Genomic DNA, 26259 nt, shown 5'->3' with positions numbered 1-26259 from the left:
TGTCTGTCTTTACTGTTGCCACCATGTGTTTCTTACACCCAGCATTTACATACATGCTGAGTCGATACTGCATCTTTATAAATGATATAATATTGGAACAACAGCATCTACTATTGACTTTTTCTTTTGGTGCATTAAACTATATTTCTCATCTTGTGGACTAATACACATTTCGATTTAAATATGTGTATACTGACAAGCATTAGATAACTAGTCTTTGATGGATGTTTTTAATAGATACATTATGTGATGAAATGTGGACCATTGCATCATAATCTTTAAAGGTTTTTCTTAGCAAAATAAAACAAACTCGCATGAGCATAATCATTAGGTCCTTAGATAACATTGTTATGGTAATTATTTGTAATGTGCCCTGTGCATGTATAAAATCTTTTATTCATTCATGTGTTTTATATATTTACTTGTGCTTATATAGAGCTTTATGCCAAAGTGCTTAACAAGGTAAGGAACACCGGGATAAGTTAGTCAACGGAAAAAACATATGTAAAAATGTGATGTATTTATATAGAGGAAATAAATCGATTTTAAGAGGGAATTAAATAATGGAAATGAGTCAGGAGTGCGAATTGATAGAGGCAGAATTTAGGAACCAGTAAGGAGAAAGAGCAAAAATGTGATTGAGCACAAGGAGGACAAGGAACAAAAAGGAGGAAAAGGGATTGGGAACGGAGAAGGCGTGGTGAATAGTAACAGGAAACGAGAGATAAGGATGAGCCATACCATGAAGGCACTTAAAAACAATAGAAAGAAAATGATATTGAAGATGATGTTCAAATGAGAACCAATGGAGAGAGTTAATAGCAGTAGAAATAGAACTATGAGACGGAAGGGTACATACAGATAAGATGGACTGATAAATGATAAGTAGACTAAAATGACCAAGAGTGGAGACAGAAAGACCAAGAAGTAAAGAAAAGCGGTAATCAAGTCGAGCCAAGATGAAGCTAGAAACAAAGGTTTTGGTTGCTCTAAAGGTTAAGGAGGTTAAGGTGCGAGCTTTACTTATATTGAAAAGATGGAAACAGCAATCCAGGGCAGTAGCAAGGATGTGAGAGGAGAAAGACAAAGAGGGGTCAAATATAATGCCGAGATTCTGAGAGGAATTAGATATAGGTAGCAGTGATGGGGAAGAGAATAGAAGGGGGCGAATTGGAGACGGAATAAGAGAGGAAGGAAATAATTGAATTTCTGTCTTAGATGAGGTCAGACGTAGAAAGTGGAAAGACATCCAGGACTGGATAGAGGAATTCAAGCAGAACGTTTTTGAGTGCAGAGAGTTGGAAAAGGAGGAACGGGAGGATCAAATGTGAGTGTCATCTGCATCCAAATGGATTAGAAAGATTATAAGAAGAAAGAAATAATAGCTGATAGAGGAATTGTGTATAGAGAGAAAAGGAAAGGGCTGAGAACGGATCCTTTGGGAACCCCAAAGTGCCAAAGTGAAGAGAGAGAGAGTGTGAGAGAGAGAGAGAGAGAGAGAGAGAGAGAGAGAGAGAGAGAGAGAGAGAGAGAGAGAGAGAGAGAGAGAGATATGACAGCCCAGCCCAGGATACAGAACACGTTAATTGCGATAAATAGGAGCAAAACCAACTGTGAGCAGTGTTAGAGATACCAAGTTAAAAGAGTCTAGAGAAAAAACAGATTACAGAGGAGGAAGTAAATGGTGATGATTTAGAAAAGAAGAAACTTAAGAGTAAACAATTCTTTAAAGAATGTTGTAGCATTATAAATACAATTATTGTATAACAGTATACTAACAGTATACTAAGCATCACAATTCGTTTTTATCGCATATGTATTGTGTCTTGGATTTGTATCTTTTTTTAAACATGAGTGCACAGCAGAATGACAGTGCACAAATCACTTGTGTGCAGTGCCATGCAATATAGGAGATATTTTGGGACCAGAAATAATGGAACAAATAATAACATGGTTTGCATCGAACAAAAAAGAACATTATACAATTATATTATTAGACATTTGTACTGTGAACAAAAAATAAAAATGAAACTAAAATTCATATTTGGGAGTATAAGAAATTAAATTAACCATATTTTATATGCAGCTTGATTTGCCTGTATGTCAAAGAATCCTTTCTATTCACCAGTCACACTTGGAAACTCCTCCCTTATTGCATGTACAACACATGCTGGTATAGCTCTATGTACTCTTACTCCCAGTCATCCATGTGAAACCACCAACTATAGGTTCTTGATGCCAAAAGCTTTTACCATCTGTTTTTAAAAAAAAAAATCAAAATGTGTTCAATTGAACAATGAAGAATCATTTTTACATTTCTTTTTACATTTTAAACTCTGCTAGACCTGGGCAAGGCAAAAGTACTGAACATCAGGGTTCAAACACAAACAGATATAAAATAAGCAACATAACATGTAAATATGATGTATAAATCAGGAGAGGAGAGTATAAAAAGGAATATATTTTTCAGAACATAATGTTTTGTTGGGATTTTGTTTGTGAACAGAGACTTTGTAAGCTTATTGTAAAAGTAATGACATATAAACAATGATGACTGTAATAAATATATTATAAATATTAGATACCAAAGATAGAAAAAACGTCATATTGTTGGGCATGTAGATTGTAAAGTAATTTGAAAGCAATTGCAAGTCCGTTAATCAGTAAAATAAATAGGTACCCTACTTATTCTTTATTTATGATACATGGACGAACAGTGCCACTAAGTTCATGCACAAGGGCCATCACCATTCAAAGAATTGTGTGTGTAAGGCATGCTGCCCTGATGTCACCTTGCTGTGTTAAGCATAGTTGTAGAGTATTGTCTTCAGACATGTAGACCATGCAGGTGGAGTTTTCTCTGCAACATGTATTTTCTTCCAAAGTTGCCATCAATTGACACTGAGGCAGTGACACCAAGTGGAAGCGTCTTCCATTCTACCAGGTTCTGGATTGGGAGAATCTTCCTATGTATCAGTGATCACCTTAATTTTCTCTGGGCTTTGTCTTGATTGGATTTCTTCATCCATGTATTTTGCTTCATACATGAACCTATGAATACCAGGCATGTTTGTTGATGACAGAAACAAGAAAAAACAAAACTGTTGAAAAAGAAAAAAACAGGGTATTTTATTTAAAGTCAACATAATATTTTCAATAGGCGTTAAATAAAATGAAGCACAGTTAACTGTGTGTTTAAAAAAGCTTTGAGTTAGAAAGAGGCAGGGTAGGAAAAATGTATGAAAAAAAGAATTTTGGCAACAATAAACTTTGAACATAACACATAAGACATGATTGCATTGCATGGGGCACTTGACCTTAGGATCATCGCACTGCAGATTGCATTATCTCAAGGTTGGGGATGGAAAAAGGTGTGATTCATAGATATCCATTTTTCTGTTATGCTCCACAAAAAAAAAGTTTAATACATCGATATATGGTGTGACGTGGATGTCGCACCAATTTGTAAAATCAAACACGTGGGGGGCCCTTTCCTTTAGATCTATATAGGCATAATCCTGTAAAAAGGTTTGCATATTCATTGTCAGTGTGAAAACTGTCCCTTCTGTGATCCCAGCGCATCACTTATGGTCAGCCTTCTCCCCACTCAGTTCATGCGAGCCGAGCGTTTGGGGAGAAGCGAACCACAAGTTGTCAATACTTCTGCGCTGCAAGAAAGGCTTGAGTCGTTGTAGCCAATTTTCAGAGAAATCAGGTTCACACATCAATTTTGGGTGGTGACAAACAGAGACAGCTGTAATCGTTGACTTGAAAGTCTAGGAAAAATGGCAACCTACATCTATCAGGAACTGACCGCTCTAGCCTAACCTGCCCTCCAGACCTCAAACCTCTCTGTAGGTCACAGGTCACCTGACCACTTTGAAACCTAAGAACATTCTTGAACCCACCAGTAGACCTTTCCGGCAAATGTATCCTGCTGCCCATCAATTACAATAGATCCTTTCATTCATACTTAGTTGTTTCTCAATGACCACTTCCTACTACATCAAATGATGATTTCCTATCCATTGATTCCCGCTGAGGGTCGTAGGCATCTCTCCCACCAAATTAATTATTATTAGTTATGATGACTTCTGCTCCATAATAAGCAGTCAATTGTTCATACTGTATCTAATTATTCCAAGTAATGATGTGGATTTAAACGTCTGCAGCTCCAATTCTTACAGAACACCACCTTTCCAGTACTGTCACCTGCACATGCTCAAATTCCACGGAAAACAAGGGCAAAGTCAGACCTTCTACAATACATTAAAACCCAAGAGTCCGCTAGGAGTGAAAGATAATTCTAAGGACTTTACAAATTAGAGTGGGGGCTAAAGTGCATTTTCATTTGAGTATTCAATTATTGTTTGTTTATTTATGCTTTTATTTTTCTCCACCTTCCCCACACACAAAACAAGAACTAACGGTATTTTGAAGAGAAACTGTCCCCCTGGTCCACTTTAAGGGGCCTTAGGGACATTTAAGCCCCAACTTCGTTGTCTTTGCTAACCTTTCCATGAACATCGACATTGCTCCTAAGGCTTATTGGCTCAGAGTGCTCTGTTCTCACCAAAGACCACATTCTCTGTGTTTCTCTTACAGATATGGGTTTTTAGTGTTTTGAATTAGTTGGTTGGATTGATTGTTTTATTAAAGTTGCTATTTTTCTAGAACTTTGCTTGGCCATTACTTTATTGTGTATCCATTGTACTAAAGCCGGTTGCTACTGTTATCAGCACACATGCCTCCTGCGGATATAGACGGCCTTCGGCCTGCACAGATGAAGAACGTATGCCTAAGGGGCTGCGTCTGTTTCACCTTTCTGATTGGCATCACTGCTGGGTTAGTGGTACTTTGGTGAATAGAAGGCAATTATGTTTGTTCTCCTCCCTGTACTCCTGCAGAGCATTAGTCATTTCCTCACAGGGGTAATGTCCAGATTACTAAGGGACTAAGGGACAATCTTTGTTACGCCTCGCCCTATTCTTCCTTGCCCCAGAACTCATGGCTGCCTCATCCTCCCTGGATTAGGGAGCACTCCGTCGGCTTCCTAAGAACTTATATGAGGATGACTGTGTGTTAATACCTATTGATACCTATTTACAATTGGAGAAGGAAACTATGTAAGGAGGGCAGGCAGCCTTTGTGACTGCTAATAATACTCAGGCAATGAAGAACAGTACTTGGTGTAATGTGCAGATATTTCATTAAAATGGCACACTTATTCATTGGCGCTCACTAAGGGGGTTAAGAGTGTTATGACAGTGTGGGCCGGATTCATAGAAGCGCTTTATAATGGCACTATCCCATTGGAAAACGCTCTGTGATTCAGGCCCTTTGGCTCTAAAAGGTCCCACTGATAGGAACCTCATTATAAATTGTATATAGAAAATAAACATGACCATAAACACCCAATTAGATCAATATATGGCATTTAAAATGAATCTTACAAGAAATAAAAGCCTAGGTGTATGTTTGTCAGATGCAGTCATGTGCAGGAGAGACTGCCTGCTTTGCCTGTTGCCACCACTAAGGGGAGCTGTTGCCTATAGGCACATAGTGGTCCTACTGTGTTAAGGAAAACCTATTACTTAGTATGTATTATTATATCATTAATATTCTTCATGTATGTTTTAAACTTTATTTGACTTCATATTATGATCGATCTCATGTCTACTTTACTGTTTATATTTTTTATTCTTTATTTTGAAGAAAAAAAATGCTATTGGGCGTACATTCATGTTTTCGGCAATTTGCGTGACAACATTTCTGCCGGATACATGATTTTCATGTTACCAACGCTGGCGTGTTTAAAAATGTCATTTACCCGTTCGCACCACTGATGTGCGACTTTTGAGTTTTCGTCAAATAGTGTGGCGACTTCCAGAGTGAAATACATTTCTAACAGGAAAGTGTCGAGAATTTGTGTATTTCGAGTAATACAGATGGGCACTGTCTCAGAAGTAGTGGATATTGTATAGCGTTTTGTTTATAGTAATTTATTTGATGCGTTCTGAAAAAGCTATCACTGTTTACTTTAAAACATAGATTGTAATGTTTGTCTTCATAAATACAGATCCTGCGTTTTATTGTGCGTGTTATGTGTTGTGTTTTTGATTTAAAAAATAATTTTTAATAACAATAATTTTAAAAAAAAAGAGAGACTTTCGACCCAGTTTACTTCCTTCAGTGTGTGAACTTGGAGGTTGAGAACCCAACTGTTGGTTCAATAATTAGAATGTATCTCGCGTGTTACACAACACCCGTTCTGCCGGCCAAACCTGCACATATCCGTGCCATATGTAGAAACTGAAATGGCCTTATAGAGAAAAACGTGAAGGACCGAGCGCATGGCCGTCCCACAAAGCGTACATTCAATCTCAAAATGGCCGAAGCGTTCTGGTGTAATGTATTTTTTACTTGTCATTAATTGCGGGATCCTTGACATTTCGCCATCTAATCAAAACGAGTTGCCTGTTGCAATGTCTCGATCACGTTTCCCCTACACATTTTAGTTTTTCTGCTATATTGTCCCAAGCCCATTCCCTTGATTTTCTTGACATTTGCCACTAGGAGTGTTTTCCTGCACGGCGCCCAGCTGTGAACAGAACGTGTAATGAAAACGCGCAAAAGATAACAACCCTGCTTTCTTCCAGCAGAATAAGCCCCTCTCACCCCAATCAAAGGCATTATCAACGTCAATAACAACCAGTTATTGTTTAAATCGTTGACGAAGATGGTGCCAGAACAATGTTTCCCCGTACTGTAGCAGACCTCGTATTGTGAACCACTCTTCATAAGGACCCACCGAGTCCACAAATAGAATAGAGACATTAGAAAACGCGGTCCAAATGATTGCCCATTAGTACCTACGCCTGTCCCAACCCTGCTTGAGCCCACAGCAGTACGTGGCTTACTTTGAGACAAGTATAGAATCGTGTCGAAAGATTATTTTCCAACATGTTAAATGAGGGACCGGGCAGCTAAATAGGCGGATGTGTATGTCTGACTTCCTCCGGGTATCGAGTAAAGTGCCTGTTCTAATTGCTGTTTTAAAGAGCTGAGCTAGGAGGTGTCTCCATATTGCCGCCCTGGCGCGTCAGACGGAAAAAAAGCACGGGCCACGAAGTCAGATCCATCCGCCGTGTTAGTTTTCGCCTTCGCACGCTTTCTTTATATTACGTTGATGGTTTTGTAAACACTTCCTCCCAAAAAAGTAGATTGCGACTATGAAAATCAGCAAATAATCTCTTCTCTGTACACCATAAAGAACTTCACGTCAAGAATGACCGCGTGCTGTCAAAAAAAACAGCACTGGTAATAACCGGGATTGAGCCTTTAATAAATCCCGCGGGACTGTGATATGACTGGAAATGTAGCCCTAAAGTGGCGCCTACACAGTGCGCATCATGGGCGTAATTTTAGAGGGGGGCAGGGGTGTTTGTCCACCCCCCCCCCAACTTTAATGCCTGACCATTTTGTCTCACTCATTTGGCATGGGCCCCTTTCATTTAGATGTCATGCCCCCCCACCCCCCAACCAATATTAGCATGCTACTAATAAGCAATTAATTAATGGATGCAAGCAATTGTGATGGGTGAACATGGTATTATCGCGTAGAAGCAGATGCCGAGCAATGGCACGCCCCTTGTTCTCTGTTTCGTGCCAACTTCAGTCAGCGAGCAAAGTGGGTGTGGCTGCAAGTCGAGTATTTAAGCCTCGGAGCGCAGGCAGTCGGAGCATGCCCGAATTTGGAAGACGACTTCGCTATAATTTAACAACAGCGGATCCGCCATGGTTCACCTGACAGCCGAAGAACGCAAGGACGTCGGTGCGATTTTAGGCAAAGTTAATGTAGACGCTCTCGGAGGTCAATGCCTTGCAAGGTAAGCAAAGGGTGTGATGCCGGACCGCTCCTATCTTTATCTCACATGGAAAACGCCTATCAATGTGTAGAGATTAACCATTTGAAAAATGTAAAGCATGTTTTGATGAGCGCCATATCGTCTTTGCTTACCCGAATAGGCTGATGTGTGTGTATCCCTGGTCACGGAGATACTTCCCGGATTTCGGTGACATGTCCACCTGTGATGCTATCTGCCATAACGCGAGGGTCCTCGCCCATGGCGCCAAAGTGATGAGATCCGTCTGTGAGGCCACCAAGCACCTGGACAACCTCCAAGAATACTATGCCGACCTGAGTAGCACTCATTGCCTGAAGCTCTTTGTGGACCCGCAAAACTTCAAGGTGAATATACTATACACCTAGTGACCTATGCAGTGTGTACATCTCCCCGAGACAGCGTTCCTTATCTATATGCCACTGAGGCTTTTTTCTACGGGCTTCAATGTTATAGAATCCAGAATGTTCTCAGTATGTGAAATAAGAAAGTAAGTGTATGTACACACATACGGCTAATGCACGACACAACACACGGGTAATAGACAGTCGTGGGTACAAATCAGTGATTAAACTGGAAAAATACCCATATATTTGAATGTGAAAGTTTGAAACTTTCCCACCCGAGTGCATATTTAAGGTTCTGTATCAGTGTTAGCAATTGAGCACATACTTCAAACATGAGAAAAAGGTGATTTGGTGACAGAAATCGCATCATGTTCGATTGTTCCACATCCATTTAAACACAAGAGAAACGTGTTTGGGGAGGGGGGGTGGTGTCATCTGCATGGGATCCCCTAGAGGGGTGCACATTTAAGCATCAACCACATCTAGATATGTTACGGTGCCACAAAAAACAAAACAGTAAGTGTTGCACTAGGTACTGTCCAAAGGCACACGGGCCACACAGGGACCAGGGGCATTTCCTGGCACCCCTCTTTCATGAGTGGCCTGCGCGACCTCTGCACAGGTGATCGTGTGAGGGCGACTTACATTCTGAGCAATAGGTTGGAGGGATGCGCATGCGCTGCAAGTCTGGCGCAATATCGCTGTAGCTCTGACCCTTGTAGGATAAAAACTCGAAGCTAGATTTTACTTTCAGTACTGTATACTTTGAATAAACGTGTGTGTTTGTTTCTTTCAGCTTTTTGGCCGCATTGTGGTCGTGTGCCTGGCCCAAACCTTGCAGACCGAATTTACATGGCATAAGCAGCTGGCCTTCGAAAAGTTGATGCGGGCCGTGGCACATGCTCTGAGCCACAGCTACCACTGATGTAGTCGAGGGGGCGTGCATAGCAATCGAATGGCATTCGCATCATTGTGCCCGGCGATCGCATCATTGATTGTAACCATTGCTTTCACGTCGCAGCAAAACTGAACCCCAAATAAACTGACAACTGACTTATCTTTGGCTTTGTGTTTCCTTTAAGGTGCACGCTGTGGGTTAGACACGGCGCGTTCCCAGATCAGCAACTCCCCCCAGGTCGCCTCGCATAGCCCCAAACCGCGCATTGTACACATTCACAAAGCCCAGGGGGGAGACCCACCCTGCCCGCTTGTAGGGATACAACGAGGGGCAATAGATTATCGTTCAGCGTTGTTAATCCCTGATGCGTTTCCCATAAATATCAACAAAAGTCAAAGCAATATCTATGGATCACAACGAAAACGCTTGTTACGACTTAACTTCGATTTTGTCTTTGAACTGTCACTGAATTTCAGATGCCAGCATTTGCCTAGGTGCCCGCACCATTTGGCAGCTGTTGCCATTTTATGGCGAGGTAGTACACTCATTTCCCACTAATGACATCACATCCCTGGTAGTTCACCATGTAGGAGGCATAGTCCAGGAGTCGCCTCCATATGCCAAGAGTACCTTTAAACGTCCCAATGGTGCCACCATGTGCTATGTTTACTTCAGAACCTGGCCTCCCAGGGATGAAAGTGCAGGGACAAAATAACGGCCAGCTGGGAGACCCCAGACCTCCGAGGAGCCACACGACTGCCTACCGGCCCTCCAAATCGGAATGTGTTGCGTGTATTGACAGCTTGTGGCAAAGCAAAACGAGCTTGTTCTAGGGCATCCCGAGGGTTCTCAAATGGGCCAGGCCTGCACCCACATGTGCAGATGCTGCCAAAATATGTCAAGCGAGTGTTCAGATGCCTTACACATGCAATCCTATGGCTGCTATAGTTACCATATGTGTTGGTATATTCTCCCAGGTGCTGCCAATGTTCGTTAAGTAAGTGCAGTATCAAATGCCAAAAGGGGGGGCCGAGCCTGGTATCGTCACCATACGTGAGGTACACCGTCACATGCGGGCATGTTGCCATTGTAGGGCAAATGCCCCTAATAATCAAAATCATTGGCACTTGTAATATTATTTTGAGGCTTTAGTGGGGAAAGGAAGGCTTCACCAAGCGTTTTTCTTCTATGTCTAACTGGAGTGGAATATGTTTATTCAATACAAAAAAATACAAATTCCAGCAGCCGGGCGCCGTCAACCAGGAGAGGATTTCGTTTTTGCCACACCAGACGACTGGCAGCTTCTCGTTGTGGTTTCCTGTGCCTGTTTAGAAAGGTTCAGGGTGCGGGACTGCTGCTGGTGGCAGAGAAGGAGGCGATTTCGTGGCAGGTGGCGTCGAGTAAGGAACAAGGTAGTATGGAAAGGCGAGCGGGGAACGTTCGGGAACAGAGGCCAAGGTAGGAGCGTATGCAGTGAATGAATGCTAAACTGCTGAATCCTTACGCCCTCTGTGAGGGGGAAGGGGCCTCGGGCTTTATTGGATACCTCCTGCCAATTTGCGTTGCGGGGAATTAGCGGGTTAACCGCGCTATTTTAAAGCTGCGCTCAGATGGCCATGGGCATGCTAAGTGTTTTGATACTTGGGTTTTCACATGTACACGCGCGTTAGCCGCGTGTACATGTGAAAACCACATGCACATGCTGGGGGTGTGGTTGTGCATGACCTGGGGGCCGTGCGTTGCCGTTGTTGATTTTACTGTTCAATTGATGGCGAGTGGCCCATGGGACCTGAACAGTTCAACGAGTAGAGCATCAGTGCGCGGGTTCAAGCAACCTCTCGGGTATGTGAATACCCACCTCCCTTGGGTATCTTGACTTATCTACTGGCATTTCCGCTCAGCTGCGCAATTGTATCCATGCGGCAGCGGCCATTGCAGGAATAAACTGTGAATAGACGTTTTTTGCAGGCCATTCCCCATACTGGCTGGCGACTTGTTATGAACATGATGGCCGTTGTGATTAAGTCTCCCTGGCAAAGGAACCACATGATGTGCTGGAACTGCAGTCTTTTAGTGAGAAAGATCCCCCTTGGTTAGGTTACACGCACGGGGCAGGGAGGCATGCACAGCCCCACATAGGCATTACTATGTCTTGGTGTAAATTATTCCCGCTTGTTTTCCGCGGCGGGTGTGTGGGGGTTGGTGGAGTGGGCATCCCTCGGCCGTAGCTGCCAGCAGGCAGAATGGAGTTGGGTTTTAGGTCTGTTTGGGGATGCAACAGAGCGCAAGGGGAATTTGGGCACTGTTAAGGACAAACGGGATAAGAGTGTATTAACTGGTACGGGTTGCTCGCAACCATGCCACTAGTACAGAGATGGTCTAGTAGACAGGGGGACCGGGAATTTGCGGCCAAGGTGATCGTGATCGGCGGGGCGAGATAGCGCGGGCCAGGTCTAGCACACGCAATCCAAAGGGGGATGGTGGTGAGCTCTTAGCAAGCGGAAGAATGGTGCTAGCAATGAGATTGCATAAACTGGGAACGTGGACAGGGGGACGGGCGACAAGTTGGGAGGAGGGTTACTCCTTTACTCCCTAGCACATGCTCTGGTAATGCGCACAGGTCTGAATATGGATAGAACGAGGAATGGGCAATGTTTCTAATGGGGGGACTCGGTAAAACGTAACATTGCAATGTTTTTGCAGGATTTGTCCTAGAATACTATGTTAGGAAAGACTAGCAAGTGGGGTGGAGGAATAAAACACCAGTCCTCCTGGACGGTGTTTCACTTTGCTTGTTGTTCAGACTAGTAGGTCGCAATATGGCCAACATTGCCCCAAATAAGTCGTAAGGCCCGAGGTGGTGCACCACTAAGGTCGATCACTTCGGGTTCAGCTGTCGCTGGAGGATAGAACACGGCAACGTGTTTGCCTTCGACACAAAGCAACACAGGTTCGGTCCGCGCTTTGAAACCTCTGGGTATTTAAGCGCGTGCCAAATAATGAATTTAATTCCTGGAATTCCGTGGGTTGGGAAGCGCTTTAAAAACATAAATTAATAAATTAGCAGGTTAAGCGCTCGCTAGTGTGATCTGCAGGCCGCAGGTTCGGATCCCTGCAAGGCCAACTCAGTCTTTCATTATTACGAGGCCTAAGTACCAATTTCGGTGGGGTAATATGTGATGTAAGGATGTGCTTGGTGAAGAGCTTCGGATTAAGGCGCTATATAAATGACGCAGCATTATCATTATAGAAGTTTGCCCTGTTTTTTGAGCTCGAGTGCTAGTCACCTGGCGACGGTAAGGGTGTTTGAGACAGGCAACTTACGAACGAAGCAGTCGGGTGTCCGGATAGTACAACTGGTCGGGTGGCACAACCGGTTAAGGCATGTGGTAGAGTCCTGTAAGGTTGGGGGGGGTTTGGACCCCTCCTGCCACAGCATGAATGTTAATTCTATTAGGGGTTTCAAGATGGTGACTCACAGGGTGATGCACTACGGCAAAGGGTGCTGTGCGTCAATAGTTGGCGCAGGGAAAGGCACTGCGGGCAATCAATACTGGTCCTGTGATTCCAGCAAATGACTCTTACGGAATTCACGTGGGGCCCGTGAAGAGATGTTGCTGTAGCCAACTTTTCAGCGCAGCAGGCTTTTAAGCGAAGTTCCACGACAGGGAGGTGGTGGGTCTGGATCACGACAGGGTGGCGCAGGTCACGGTACAGTAGGTGAGGACAGGGTTGGTTCCCGGGCTAAGCAAGGGGGAGGCAATGGAAGGATAGCTTTTTTCCTCGGAGGGCCCCCGCAGGAAGGTTGGAACTTCCAGAAAATAGCGCCCCTCACAGGACTCAAAGGAGTTTGCTGCAGGAAGAACAACAGATAGGATGATAAGTTTGCTCGGCAGGATAGTCAGTACTACATTTCTGGTTCAACTGCACTGAGTTACGAGTGCGGCATGGCTGTAGTTCTTTGAATGAATGAGCATAGTGTCGGCTCGGAGTGTGTTAAACTAGGATACACTGATGCTAGCTTAGCATACCATGGCTTGTCATTAAGGGGTTGATCAGGGTCACACAACGTGACAGGAGTGGCTATGCTTTGCAAATTGGGAGGAAGAGTGAACATACCTAAGTGAATCGGTTTAATCAGGGAATGTTCAAAGCGTAGAGGGGAGGATAGCTCAGGGGGAGCAGGTTTGCCTTGGAAGCAAGACAACACAGAACAACACTAGTTCGATCCCTTGTCAGCGTTTGGAAACCTCGGGGTATTAAGCGCATTATACAAAACCTATCCTCATAACAACATTCCAAATGATATAAAGCAGGTTAGGAGAGGATGGGAGAACAGGCCGGGGAGGCAATAAGGGCACGGAGATAGATGGATACCCTTGTAGGCAACCATATCGGGGCAGATTCTAGTTTTCACGGTATGGGGCATATCTGAATTGGCCAGGTTGTGAAGGTTGCTGGGGCGCTCAGGTCAGTGGCTGATCCACCGAGGTGGATGCACAAGAGGGCATACCATACAAGGCAGGTCGACCAGGTTGCGGGCATGGTGGGGTACCTTATCACTGCATGGCCTGGTAGTTGCAAGGGCACTGATGCGGGGGAGAGGGCTCAGGCAATCCATTGGGCTGCAGAGGTGGCCACGAAGGATACTAATACACAACACAATTTATTGGGGCTCGTGCACGTGGGTCAGTTAAGTTGAGACAATAAAACACCAGTAGTATGAGGGAAAAAGTGGGATAAGTTTCGACCCCGAATACAAGTCAGTATGTACAGTAGCCTGGTGTATAGACTCCACTACTTGGGAGTCGGACCAGCGCCTCTTGGGAGCCTAAAACGGCAGGGGCGTCTGGTGGTGGCAACGAGGGCTCCGCTTCCTCAAACAAATGGCGTTCTCTCAGCCCAAAAGCACCTGCAAGGGCAGGGTGATATCAGGCACGGAGGGTTGAGAGAGTCGTGTCTACCAAGGAGATGGTTGGGCAAGGAACAGAGTCTGACCAGCGCCCCTTGGGAGCCTGAAACGGCAGGGGCGTCTGGTGGTGGCAACGAGGGCTCCGCTTCCTCGAACAAATGGCGCTCTCTCAACCCAAAAACACCTGCAGGGGCAGGGTGGTATCAGGCACGGAGGGTTGAGAGAGTTGTGTCTACGAAGGAGATGGTTGGACAAGGCAAGGAACGGAGTCGGACCAGCGCCTCTTGGGAGCCTAAAACGGCAGGGCCGTCTGGTGGGGGCAGCAAGGGCTCCGCTTCCTCGAGCAAATTGCGCTCTCTCAGTCCAAAACACCTGCAGGGGCAGGTGGGTATCAGGCATGGAGGGTTGAGAGAGTTGGGTCTACCAAGGGATGGTTGGAAGAAAGGGGAGGCAGTTGGCCTCAAAGCAGTGGTCGAACCGGGAGCCGGTTGTGCGAGAGCAGGTCAAGGTATGATGGAAAGGTGGAGGGGACTGAAGTATCCCTAGATCAGGCACAACCGGCAAAGGTCAAATCCCTGGTCAAAGGAGGATAGACAGAGTTGCACTGGGCAGCAAGGTGTACTCAGAACTGCTAGAACTACAAAATAGGAAAAGGGGGAGCCACGGTGGGCGGTAACCCACCTTTGGCGTGGCAGTGTTGTGGCGACCAATGAGAAGAGAAAGACTCCGAATGAGCCATTGCTAAACCGGAAGGGGCTTCGCCCTGTCTGGACAGCGCCTCCTGGGAGCCTAAACGGCGGGGGTGTCTGACGGTAGCAATTGGGGCTGAGCTTCCCGTCAACAAACGGCGCTCCCCCAGTCCGCAAATACCTGCAGGGGCAGATGGTTCTCAGACTCGAAGGTCTTGGGGGAGTTGGGCCTGCAATGGACATGGATGAAAAGGGGGAAGCAGGACAAGGAGCAGTCGCTACATCTTTGGAACTATTTTCAAGATCACTTTGCTGTGGTTGTATATATGTGAAAATAAATCTGCGGCCTTGTTACGCCAAACCAAAAGAAAATGTCTCATTCAGCACCTTACTAGAGGGGAAAGGAAAGGGGCTGGCAAGAATGAGAAATGGGTGATACACATGGCCTAACTAATGGACAAATGCCCAGGTTATGAAGGTGACGACGGAAATACAGAGAGAAAATGGAGGAGGCACCCCGATAACCGGGGCAGGGGCCTTCCTCCTTCTGCTCTCTCGTCCCCCCTCCTCCCTCGGGGGCAGTGGAGAGGGCGGCAAGAGTTCCAAAAGAGCGCCAAGCGCAACAGTAAGCCCGCGAAGGGCAACAATGGAAAGGGGAGGAGCAAGGGCTTCATATGCAGCGGGCGCCCGGCACAGGAGCACTTGCAGCTCTTCCAGCAGCCGGGCGCCCGTCAACCAGGAGAGGATTTAGTTTTTACACCCACCCACCCTACAGCTACGGCAGAGCATGGACGTCGTTGTCGCAGGATGACAGTGCGGTGTTGTGGCGACCAATGAGAAGAGAAAGACTCCGAATGAGCCATTGCTAAACCGGAAGGGGCTTCGCCCCGTCTGGACAGCGCCTCCTGGGAGCCTAAACGGCGGGGGTGTCTGGCGGTAGCAATTGGGGCTCAGCTTCCCCCCAACAAACGGCGCTCCCCTAGTCCGCAAATACCTGCAGGGGCAGGCGGTTCTCAGACTCGAAGGTCTTGGGGGAGTTGGGCCTGCAATGGACATGGATAAAAAGGGGGAAGCAGGACAAGGAGCAGTCGCTACATCTTTGGAACTATTTTCAAGATCTGTTTGCTGTGGTTGTATATATGTGAAAATAAATCTGCGGCCTTGTTACGCCAAACCAAAAAAAAATGTCTCATTCAGCACCTTACTAGAGGGGGAAGGAAAGGGGCTGGCAAGAATGAGAAATGGGTGATACACATGGCCTAACTAATGGACAAATGCCCAGGTTATGAAGAAGCATACAAATGAGACTGTGATAAACGTACAAGCGTACATACACTGAGCAAACACCTTCTAGAAAGTTCTGCCAATTAGCAACATTTGCACTGGCACATGTCACATGGAATGGATGTGTCTTTGACTTTGTGGGTGTATCAGGGTATCTAACTTACATGTTATTCACAAAGAATACTCAAGGTGCATAACTTTCAGCTAACCGTAGTTTGGGAGGTGAAAATGAGTGTGTGGAAATTAAGTGGGCACGTGTTTGAGAAACATTTTCTTTTAATGTGAGGCAATGGTTTAAGGCATTTTTTAGTTAAAAAAAATCCTTCCACCTCTGGCAAAATATACATCTGCATATGTTTCATTCATGGTTTGCAGGCATATGTACGCCATATTAGTGAATCAGACAGAATGTCCACCTCTTTTTCCAACAGTAGGAAGTTCTGTGTAGATTCACTCCGATGCTTAGTGAATAGTAGTTCCAGAAATAAGCCACGCAGCCCCATAGTACTGCCAGGTGCCACTAGTGCCAGCCAATTGTATTTTGACAGACTGACATCTGCTGAGGGTGTCAAAGCCCTGGCTTATTAATATAAAATGATATGTGTAATTTTGTTTCTGAAAAGGGAGTATGCTAATCTAACTCCCATTTCACAAAGCTCCATGCCAAAAACATAGTGCATCCATGTACCTATGATGCACCAGCCTCAAGATCTCTGCAGCTCATGCTTTCCAGTGGCACTGGGTGGGTTTGAAGGCCACATGTACATTCCTGACAGCTGATATGACCCAAAGTTATTGCAGCCAGAGGTTGCATATTAATTTTTGAACCGCCAAACTCAAATTGAATTTTTGTTGCCTTATCAGTCTGGTGCCAAAGTATTCTCTAAGAATAAGCCACATGCCGTTATGGTATGGTGACTGATAAAATCACCCAATTCATAAAGCCACAACAATTTGATATCAAACCAGTGTCAACCCTGTGAAGCCAGATAAGTGATGTCAAGGCAATGTTTCTTCATGGATAGCCTATTTGTCACCAATGCTCCTAGTAGGCAATAGCCATAATGCTGCCTTCCTTTGGTTCCCTGGGAGGAAGGGTAACAGGCCACATGAGGTCTCACTAGGAGATCTCCTGGTGAATCTGCTTCAAAGGGGCACTCACATAGCAAAGGCCAGCTTCACACCAGGGTGTTGCACTACAGTGGGAATTTAAAGTCAGCAGGCATAGGAAAGGGGCAGAATTAAAGTAGTCAGAGAGGTAAAGGTTGACCGGAAAAGTGTTTCCACCATCGTGCTTTTCTCTTAGAGTTTCTCTTTTGAACTTTCAAGAAGACAAGAACAAGTAATTGGACATCTATTGGAAGAGCAGTGCATTGCAAGGTCCTCCAACAGTGAGATTAAGATGAGAGGCATCCAAGGCAGAGGACAGCTCTGTCCCTTAACCAGGCATGTCATTTAGGGGTCACAATTGCGACCCATGAGGTCTCCCTTGCTGCCCCCGTGGTCTCCCTTGCTACACCTAAAAAAAAAATTAAAAAAACGTTTTTCTTTTTTTTCTTCTTTTTTTCTTCTTTTTTCAAATGCATCTTCCTGGGCTGTGGCCAGCACCACGTGGCTCTTTGCTTCAGGAGTGTCTGGCTTTCTTGCCCAGGCCTCTAACATTAAAAAAAAAACAGGGGTTCAGCAAGTTTAACACTTTCAGCAGTGACCCTAAATAAGAAAGAATAGGAATAACAAATAATTTGTCTTTCTGGAATTCTATACAATAATTGATAAACTCATTAAAGGTTTATTTCAGGAACACATTAGGGGGTCAGTCACTGATTTAGTCTGTTCTTAAACACATCAACTCAACCTTTCATTCGTCTGAAGTCGATAAATGAGTATCAACACAGGTTGGGTGACATTGTATGTATATTTGTTCTATATAAAGCGCTTAAGCGTAAGTGTTACATAATAACACATCATTAACATTTGGCCATGGACGTCTGCTTGCATTCACAGTCATTTGGTAATATGGGCCTATACACACTGATATTAACAATACATATGATGATCCATTCTTGTATGAAATGTATATCACATTATAGTGATATCATAACCATATTTTGAGTAATGTGATTAGGAACAATGCTATGTGATGCAACTTCCTGTTTTGTCAAGGGTTGAAAGGTCGTGTTCCATCGCTTCCCGAGAAATCACTTCGGAGTGGGGTCAAATGACATCATGTGATGTCACTTCTGCTACCCTTGGCATTTTGGTGAAATTATGTTCCTGCCCTTAACCATCCCTAGATTATGGTGGTGGTAATGGCTGCCCCTCTGTCTGCTGCACCTGAACCAGTCTCCTCACTGAATGGGCCAGCCAAAATGCATGGAGTGGGAGAGAAGAAGAAAAAGACTTACCAAGTCATTTAAACCACTGGATTGAGATTCCCAGTAACCAGAACGCCCACAGGCAGCTGTAATCCTGTTAACACAACTTTATACCCCATTTGACGCCCTTCAACCTGACCAGTATCTGCGGTGCTGATTTTGGAACCTTGCAACTTCGAACTGCTTGCCATCGCTTCAAGCCGGCTTTATGCCGCATCACAGCAGTAGCGTTGTTCGCTGCCACAACTCAAACATTTGCTCACCTTTGCAAAAGCCTTTGACTTACTGCTTTTTCAAGCACTGCATCAAACCAACAGGACCTCACTTTTACCCGACTTGAAAACAAACAGATTAGAACTCCTGGAAGCCATTGTGTCATGCGCTCACTCAACTCAATGGTAACATCGTCTCAAACTGACTCAACTCATCCTTTGAACAGCTAAATTGATGTAAATGCTTGTCTGAACACCCCCACTCAAGTAGCCAGATTGCCATGTAGTACTATCTGCATCTTCTGTGTTCTTTCTATGGGTTTTAATGGCAGCCCCAGGATCCCATTAACTAAAAGGCCATGTTAAGGCCCTAATGTGCTGAAGTACATTCTTGTCATGTAAAGGCACACTGGCAGATGGAAAGTCCAGCCTCAAAACATCAACACTGTTAAGGTGCCAAGTGGACTCAAAAATTCACCAACAAAATAGGGCTTGCATGCGAAATTCAAGGCCAAAAAAAAATAAAAGGCTTATTCTACATATGAATTGGAATTTGCCAACCCAGAAACTGTGATGTCCAAAAGTGTGTGTATTTTGCAGCCGGAAATAAATACAATGAGAAAAATGTACTCTTGCCAAAATGTACATATCATGAGAAGAGCCTTGAACAGTGATGGTGAGATGTAATTAATAAAAAAATAAATAGAAGGCCTCATTTGTAAAGATAAATGTAATATTCTAAGTGTGAGATTTCTGTGCACAGAAAAGGAAGGATCAAAGCAGGAGACATTGTCACCTTGCCCCATCAGGGAATAACAAATCTGTTCAACCTCTCCATCTGAAAGACAAGAGTGTTGAAGTTTCAGGGCCTGAGAGGATCTGCTTTCATGGATGACAGAACCATTTATTGATGTGCCAGATAAACAGAGAGACTTCAATTAAGTGGGCTGAACTTTGTAAAATTCCCAAAATTCAAGACATTTTCTTGAACATCTTTTGGGCTGGGGTGGCCTGCAAATCAAGATTGTTACATGGTGCCAGAGACCCATCTACCAGGGAGATAAGATCCCTTCAGCATCCATTAGCCCTGCATTTGACTTCGCAAGAATGATTGATCATTTTACACCAGGCTAATGTCAACAGAAAGCAAAGAGGCCTGGAACACATGTTTCAAGAGGAATGAAACCAAGATGACAAAGGAACTGAAAAATATGCATATAATTAAGAGAGGCCAATATGAGTATATGCAGAATTATACTTTAGGGTTTCTTTCAGCAATGATAAGTCACACAGAGACCATTCAAGGGTAATTTTAAAGCATATTCCAAGGCTGGTCTGCTGCCCCAACTTTCAACAAAATAGGAATTTCAGAACTCAAGTTACAATCAGAAATGTGATGGTAGCTTCTTAGAAAATGTAATGAGAATGAAACTCAGGGAGGTGGTAGATTTGGGAATCATGTAACTGTCTATCAAGTTTGGTGACACTAACTTTTATTAATTGTGTGTAAATGGCAAAAAACACAGTTCGCACATGCAACATCCTGCTGATACAGGTTATGCCATGAGTAGAGCAATAAACAATATCTAGGCTGTGATGTTTTGTGTAAAATGAATAAAGTTGTTATGAAGTGACTTTTTAGGTGAAACATTTAAGGTGTAAAAAAAATGTCAAATGAAAATGCTAGTAGGTGTGTACCTCTGTCCCATCAATTAAACTTCAGAACTCCAGGGGCCTATCCTTAGAGAGGGACTTTGCCTTGGGGGAGGAGAAGGTGATACATCTCCAATGAAAAGGCAGAACCAATAAACGTGCACCTTCTAATTTTAATATTTCAGAGGTGTAGCTTAGAGGGTGAAAAGGCCTCGCACCATGGGGGAAACGCAAGATCCCTGTGGAACCCCGCACGTGATGGGGATTGGGTCAGCGGAGGCTGAAGTAGAGAAGACACGCATGGACCTGTTGTTGGGGAAGGATTCATTCCAGGCGATAGCCTCTTGTGAGAAGTGAGCTGCTGAGTCTAGGTGTTTACAAAGGATTTTGTGGTCTACTAAATCAAATGCTGCAGATAAGTCGAGTAGAAGTAGTAGAGCAGTTTTCCCGTTATCTCTGAGGGTATCGATCTGAGCTTTAAGATCGATAAGTGCAGTCTCTGTCCCGTGTTGGGGTCTGAAGCCTTACTGATGGATTCCCAGGAGGTATTTTTTTTAGGTACTGTTGTATTTGTAGATAGGCTGTCTTATCTATTATTTTAAGCAAGAAGGGGACGGTGGTGATGGGTCTGTAGTTCGTGGGTATTGATGGGTCTAAAGAGGGTTTTTTGAGTAGTGGGAGGACCCATGACTCTTTGAGATTGCTGGGGATGGTCCCTGAGGTGAAGGAGGTGTTACTAACTTAGTGATGAAGGGTGAAAGGTCGCTGGCAGCGTCTTTGATAATTCGTGAGGGGCAAGGGTCGCCTTGGCAGTTTGAGGGTTTGAGGCTGAGAATGATGTTTTCCACCTCTAATGTGGAGACTTTGGAGAAGCTAAAGCAGAGGGGAGGTTTAGGTGTGGGATTTTGGGGGGGATGGGTGTTGGGTCCTAGGGCTGTGCAGTTGAGAGATGCTTTCTTATTATTGATTTTGGTTTGTAGTCATATGACTTTATTGGAGAGGGCATTTTGGACATTGGTGCACCATTGCTTGTCTTTCACGCAGGTGTCAAGGATTGGAGTGGGTGTTTCCAGCTCTTTGATGATGGTAAACAATTCTTTTATGCTCGAGTTAGCCTGTGATAGTCTCAAATTGTAGGACGCTTGTTTGGCCATAATAATTACTTTTTTGTAAAGCGCAGATATTTTGTTGAGGTTCAGCTTATTGTTGATAGAGGGTGATTGTCTCCAGACTTGTTCTCTTTTACGTTTCTTGAGTCTGAGAGATTTCAGGTGGGGTGAGAACCATGTGTTCAGGTGTTTTTTAGGTTTACTTTTTCTAAGTTTAAGTGGTGCGATGGAATCTAGAACTGAACTCATGATTTTGTTATAGTCATTTACAAGGGAGTGAGGGTTGGATGTAGAAGAGAGTGAGTTCAAAGTTGGGAGAATAAGTGGTATGAGATTTTCTGTTGTGATTTTTTTCTTATTTCTAGTTAGGATGGCTGGGGCTAGTGAATTGCTGGTAGTAGTGGTTAAGGCATTGAGGGTACAGGTAACGAGATGGTGCTCGGACCACGGCTGGGGTGAGATAGAGGTGATGGATGTAGAAGACAGTGAGTTCAAAGTTGGGAGAATAAGCGGTATGAGATTTTCTGTTGTGATTTTTTTCTTCTTTCTAGTTAGGATGGCTGGGGCTAGTGAATTGCTGGTAGTAGTGGTTAAGGCATTGAGGGTACAGGTAATGAGATGGTGGTCGGACCACGGCTGGTGTGAGATGGAGGTGATGGAGGTCGAGCAATTATAGTCTGCAACCCAGTCAAGAGTTCTTCCCTTGTTGTGAGTGGGGAGGGTCACTCTTTGGATGAATCCTAGCTTGGTTAGGGTGTTGTCAATAAGGATGGTCTGAGAGTCTTTGGGATCTTTAAAGCCTAGGTTGAAGTCACCAAGGAGTAGGCTCTGGGAAGTGTTCTTTGGAGAGGGTAGTTGTAAGGTGCTCCTCGAAGGAGCCTAGCGGGCCAGGGGGTCTGTAGAGCAGGTGTATGGTAAGTGTTTGTGAGTTGGCGATGGACAGTTAGCTATTAAGGATTTGCATGATGTGGAGTTAGTAGAAGAGGCGATTCTCAGGTTAAGGTGAGTATTGGCGATTATGGCAAGGCCACCACCCCTAGATACTATTCTGTCTGCTCTAAGGATGGTATAGTTGTCTGGGATGGCTAACATGAGGGCTGGGCCGGCAGCTGCATGGAGCCAGGACTCAGTGATGGCTAAAAAATCCAAGTTTCCTTCTAATATGGTGTCTGCTATGTCTGTAGCATGGGCTACTAGGGAGCGTGCATTTATTAGGGCGCCTCTGATGGGAGGTGCAGGTGTTTTAACGAGCGTTGGTGGAGTGGCTAAGTTGTGGGGGTTAGGCTTTGCAGCGGGGTTGGTTAGGTTATGCGTGAGTCTCTGCATATGCTGGATGGTGGGTGAGACTATGTGTTTGGGATGCTTCTCGTTGGTCTGCTTAGGAAACGGGGTGTCCCTGGCACGAGGTTCATAGAGTTTGGGTAGCCTGGCACGAAGCCTAAGATTCCTAGATGGGGGATTGCAAGGGAGAGATAGGTAGGGAAGTGTGGGTGGAGGGGTAGGCGGTGACGGAAAATAAGTGTGATTCATGGTATTGGGGGTGGGATGACTCTCGGGGCAAGACTAAGGGTGTGGCTAGGGTGGCTAGATACGTGAATGAGGTGAAGAATTACTCTCAGCAGGGCTGAGTAGATGCCTGGAAGGTACATTCCGTAGCTAAATAGGAAGTACCTGGGAAAAAACCAGGCCTAGCACTAGGGCGCATCAGATGAGGTTGTTCAGCTATAGTTTCCCTAGGCAGCGGAGTATAAAGCAATCAGGTATAAGCACAATACTCAGAAACTAGTTGTAGAGGCTTAGAACTAGGGAACATCAAGCAAGGTTGTTCAGCTATATCCTTCTGAGCACTGAGGTCTAGTCGTTTCAGTATAGGTACTAGTGCAATAGTAGAACAATGCGAAATCAGATGGAAACCGTACATGACAATTGGCAATCGAGGTAATTCAAAAAAGAACAGTTGAATTGGGTTTTGGCAGTAAGCGAGAGAGCGTTATGGTGGCTGCTTCTTTCAGCGTATAGGTAGGGCACAGTCTATTTGTGAAGCACATAGAAAAAAAGATGGGTATTAGGTGGTGCACAAGTCTATGTCATTACAGTGGAGGAATATTTCTGTACCTTGGAGATATGAGGAGATGTCCTTGACCTCAGAAATGGGTTAGGCGGTGAGCTATGCGTGGAGCACGGCGAGGCTTTTCTCCTGGGCGGCGTTTCCGCCTGGCGGCAACTGTTTGTTGAATGGGATTTGGTTGCCTAGTAATCTGACGACGAGGCTAGAGCTTCACTTTCATCCCACGCTGCGCCCGCCATGAAGCGGTCAGGCAGAAGATTGGACAAAGTCAGGCAGGCAGGAGTGCCGCTAGTCCAGGCAGGAGTAGCAGTAGGGGTGTTGGGTCAGGTCAAATCGCCACGAGAAGAGGGTTTGGGTGGTGGGGAGACACTCATGGGATTTGTTAGGAGCTCATGTGTCGAAGGGGGTGGCACGTAGGCACGTCCTGTTATGGACAGGCACCGACAGGCATGTGCCTTAAGAAGAGTGCCTTGCAAAGGAGGGCTGGCTCGCGCCTTCCGGCGGGGCCTCTCCAAACAAAAAGAAACGTTGCTCCAATGGGATTACAGTCTGGTTGCTAGGCAACCGAGTAAACAATGGCCCTACTGCGCATGATACAGTTACTGTATACTGGCAATGCAGCGAAAGTCAAACTAAATCCCACAGGAGAGCTTTCAAGGAGTATACCTTTGGACAAAGGAGTTCGCCAGGGCTGCGTTCTTGACGTAACTTTATTTAATCTCTATTTAGCAGATTTGTGGGATGAAAGCAAGACCTGCAGGGATACGCCCTGTTGAGAACTGGTGGGCAGGGGTGGAGTCTAGACACAGACCAGCTATGAGCCACTTGTTGTAGACACGAGGTAGGCTTTATTTACATATACACAGTTCCTGTTACTCTTGAGATATTTACATGACAGAGAGACATAGTACAGACCACCCACCAGCCATCCTCTAGCACACCCAGCTGAGGCCCAACGGACACTCTCAGAACACTCACACACAGCAACACTCACCAACATTCTACTGAGCTGCCAATCATTCCTACCACCAACATTCTCTCAGCATTCATAGGTGGCCAGCAGGGACAGGACAACATAAACACATCTCAAGTGTGTCATCTCAACAAGAGCGGACACACTTCCCTCTTCGCTCCATGGATAAGACACTGATTGGCTAATCACCTTGCGTCATGTCTGCAGACATGTGAGGTATTCACTGATTGGTTAGGGTAAAGCGTGAGGTGCATCACATTGTTTCGATGCGCCCGCCATATTGGATCCGCGGACAGCAAGTGAGCATAAATCCAATTTTAGGGAGTGTGTTTGTGTGTAGGAGTGCTTGGAGAGCGTGGGGGAGTAAGAGATGGGTCAAATGCTGTATTTGTTTAGGTGGGAGAAGGCCTTGATGGGTTTGTGGTGTCCACGGTCACTGCGGTTGTCCGCAGACATAATAAACACTGGGCGCACTACTGGCTATTTTACTTTAGTATGATGTTGGTTTTGGGTCGTTAGTAGAGCATTGGGTGAAGAGGGTATGTATTGAAGAGTTTGTGCGTTGGTTGTAATTATTTTTTAGAATGTTAATTGAAGTGGATAGGTTTTGAGGTGGATGTATTATGTTTTTGGGTTGTGGTCATTTGGTAGGTGTTTGCTTCTATGGGTGTGTTATGCTGCGGTGGTTGTGGCCAGGGCCTATAGTCCTGGATGCATGGCCTAATGGCCAACACACCCATGCTACCATATATTTTCACTGTGCTACGTGGGCTGCTTAGGGGATATGTTTTCAAAAATGTGTGCACTGATTGGCAGTAGTGTAATAGTGTTTATAGGATAGTGAGATGATGTGGGTTAGTTTGTTTGTTGGATTGTGTTCAGAATGCTGGTAGGACTCTAAGCATTTTGGGTTGTATTTATTGGTGAGGTGTTCATGTGCATGGCTGTGTTATGTTGCAATGTTTGTGAGTCTAATTATTATTATATACTTACTGTTTCCTTTGTTGAGGCTGTATGTAGAGATTTGACCAGGCCATGCAGTCAAGATTGTAGGGTTTGGCAACAAGCACTGCATCATAAGATACCCATGGAAGCAAACATTTTGGATTGTGGTCTATGGTCAGGTGTTTGCTTGAATGGGTGTGTTGTGCTGTGGTGTTTGTGAGTCCAATCATTATATACTTACTGTTTGACTTTTTGTGGTTGTATTCAGTTTTTCTATGACATGGGTAATTGGAGCAGACATACTTTTTCAATCTCTGTGATAAAAGAAAAGATCATATGTTAGTGTAGGTAGTTAATAATGAGTTATTGCATTGCATAGTAGACATTTCTGTATTTTGTCAACACTCATAGTTAGTACTTTAGAAGTACTATAGTTCAAACCAGTGTACTCTGCAATTTTCTCAGTTCCTGTGTTTGTTTATTAAATCATTGGGTCTGTGGGAAATAAACCATGCTGGATTAAAAAAAAACCTTTCTATGTTTTGGTACAATATATTTCTTTCATTGTTTTCAGTAGGAGGAATTGAATAGGTGTATGGTTTTTGATTTGGAAGTGGTGGTAGTATTGTTACAATTAGATAGCAATTGGTGTATTCTATTTGTTTATTTCCTTTTCCATTTTAGTGGTATTCATCTATCTGTTGGCTTGTTGCAGATTTTTGGGGCACTTAGATACCTGTTGGCATATTCTAACTGTATATTCCTTGTTTGATTTTAGTGGTAATCATTTATCGGTTTGCTTGTTGCAGAATCTTGGGGCAGTTAGATACATGTTGGCGTATTCTAACTGTTCATAGTTTTGAAGTTGAAGTTTTGATTATGTTCATACA

At 44.5% G+C, this 26259-nt stretch overlaps 2 protein-coding genes across 2 annotated transcripts in view; one reads left to right on the top strand and one right to left on the bottom strand.

Moving 5' to 3' along the window:
• Positions 1–2570: 2570 nt before the first annotated feature.
• The window catches only part of LOC138567633 (zinc finger protein 10-like), a 688866-nt gene continuing 665177 nt past the window's right edge, over positions 2571–26259 (bottom strand). Inside the window, exon 10 of the mRNA XM_069646068.1 lies at positions 2571–3101. Within this exon, the coding sequence (XP_069502169.1) occupies positions 3052–3101 (50 nt within the window). The 3' untranslated portion in view covers positions 2571–3051. The remainder of the gene's footprint in view (positions 3102–26259) is intronic.
• On the top strand, positions 7729–9308 carry LOC138567632 (hemoglobin subunit beta-2-like). Its single transcript, XM_069646061.1, has 3 exons — positions 7729–7889; positions 8029–8251; positions 9048–9308. Exons 1-3 carry the CDS (start codon positions 7798–7800, stop codon positions 9174–9176), a joined length of 444 nt encoding a protein of 147 aa, XP_069502162.1. The 5' UTR covers positions 7729–7797; the 3' UTR covers positions 9177–9308.

The sequence above is a fragment of the Ambystoma mexicanum genome, chromosome 2p, assembly GCF_040938575.1.
Source record: "Ambystoma mexicanum isolate Mex_15411 chromosome 2p, UKY_AmexF1_1, whole genome shotgun sequence".
In the NCBI taxonomy this organism is placed as follows: domain Eukaryota; kingdom Metazoa; phylum Chordata; class Amphibia; order Caudata; family Ambystomatidae; genus Ambystoma; species Ambystoma mexicanum.
This window is presented reverse-complemented; position numbering and strand designations above follow the sequence as displayed.

Coding starts and splice junctions, on each gene's coding strand:
- LOC138567632 (XM_069646061.1), top strand. CDS start 7,798: ATGGTTCACCTGACAGCCGAAGAACGCAAGGACGTCGGTGCGATTTTA. Junction 7,890..8,028: donor GGAGGTCAATGCCTTGCAAG/GTAAGCAAAGGG, acceptor TTACCCGAATAG/GCTGATGTGTGTGTATCCCT. Junction 8,252..9,047: donor TGGACCCGCAAAACTTCAAG/GTGAATATACTA, acceptor TGTTTCTTTCAG/CTTTTTGGCCGCATTGTGGT.